The 921-nt window shown below is 63.7% G+C and overlaps 1 protein-coding gene across 1 annotated transcript; it reads left to right on the top strand.

Annotated features, from left to right (window-relative positions):
* The first annotated feature begins 76 nt into the window (after positions 1–76).
* Tsp_14533 (conserved hypothetical protein) lies at positions 77–704 on the top strand. Its single transcript, XM_003366270.1, is given in 2 exon segments — positions 77–450; positions 461–704. The coding sequence occupies 2 exon segments, from the start codon at positions 77–79 to the stop codon at positions 702–704; spliced, it is 618 nt and encodes a 205-aa protein (XP_003366318.1).
* Positions 705–921: the final 217 nt, after the last annotated feature.

Raw genomic sequence — 921 nt, forward strand, 5'->3', positions numbered from 1 at the left:
CTCCTGCGACTTGTCCGATATGTCCATCTCCCCCTGTCGGACCTTCTCGCGGATCCGCTGGATGGCAAACGCTCCCATGCGGCGACTTGCCACCGGCTGGCCCAAACTGCCAACGGCCCCCCACCGGACGTCAACTTCCCCTAGTCGACGCTCCCGATCCACGCAGCCTCCGACCTTCCCAACACGGAGATTTCCATACGATGCTTCGAGCTCCAACCTCTTCGACGCCACGGCTCCATCCGCGGCGGGGTCTCCGGCCGGCGCTTTTCTTGACGACCTAACCTCCCCGAACTTCCGCATGGGGCTGTCATCCGAATCTTCGCCTTTCGACAAGACTTTGGCCTCGATGGATCGTCTTCGGGCGGCTCTCCCGCACGTGATCCACCCGAGGCGGGTCTCCACGGCCACTGACCCACCTGTCGCTCTTCGAATGCGACCGGTCACGAGCTCGTAATAGTAGTCGATGCCGACCAATACATCGACCAGGAGCGGCGTTCCTTGCCGCTGTCCACCCTCGGGTACGGTCCTTGCCGGTGTCCCGTCCGGGGACTCCGCCGGCCCTGATTTACCGTAGACCCGAGGAATTGCAAGCGCCTTCACCATGGTGCTTGCGTCCGGTCGGCCTGAGCTTCCAACCGCTCCAAGCCGAAATTCCACTCTACGCCATCGGCGCTCCGGCCCTACACGACCTCCGAGAGTTGTGAGGCGACAACGTTCATGGGGCCCAGTGAGTCCGAGGACGTCTGCCACGTCCTTCCGGATGAAAGAGACCTCCGCCCCCGTGTCAAAGAGGCAATTTACTATCACATGATTCCCGTCCGGCCCATACGCTCGAGCGCGGACCGTTTGGAGACACCCCCCAGGGGGGCCTCGGGCAGCCAGGAGACCCTGGCGGGCCCGTTCGGACCTCGGCGACCGAGC

The sequence above is a fragment of the Trichinella spiralis genome, assembly GCF_000181795.1.
Source record: "Trichinella spiralis strain ISS 195 chromosome Unknown Scfld6261, whole genome shotgun sequence".
NCBI lineage: Eukaryota > Metazoa > Nematoda > Enoplea > Trichinellida > Trichinellidae > Trichinella > Trichinella spiralis.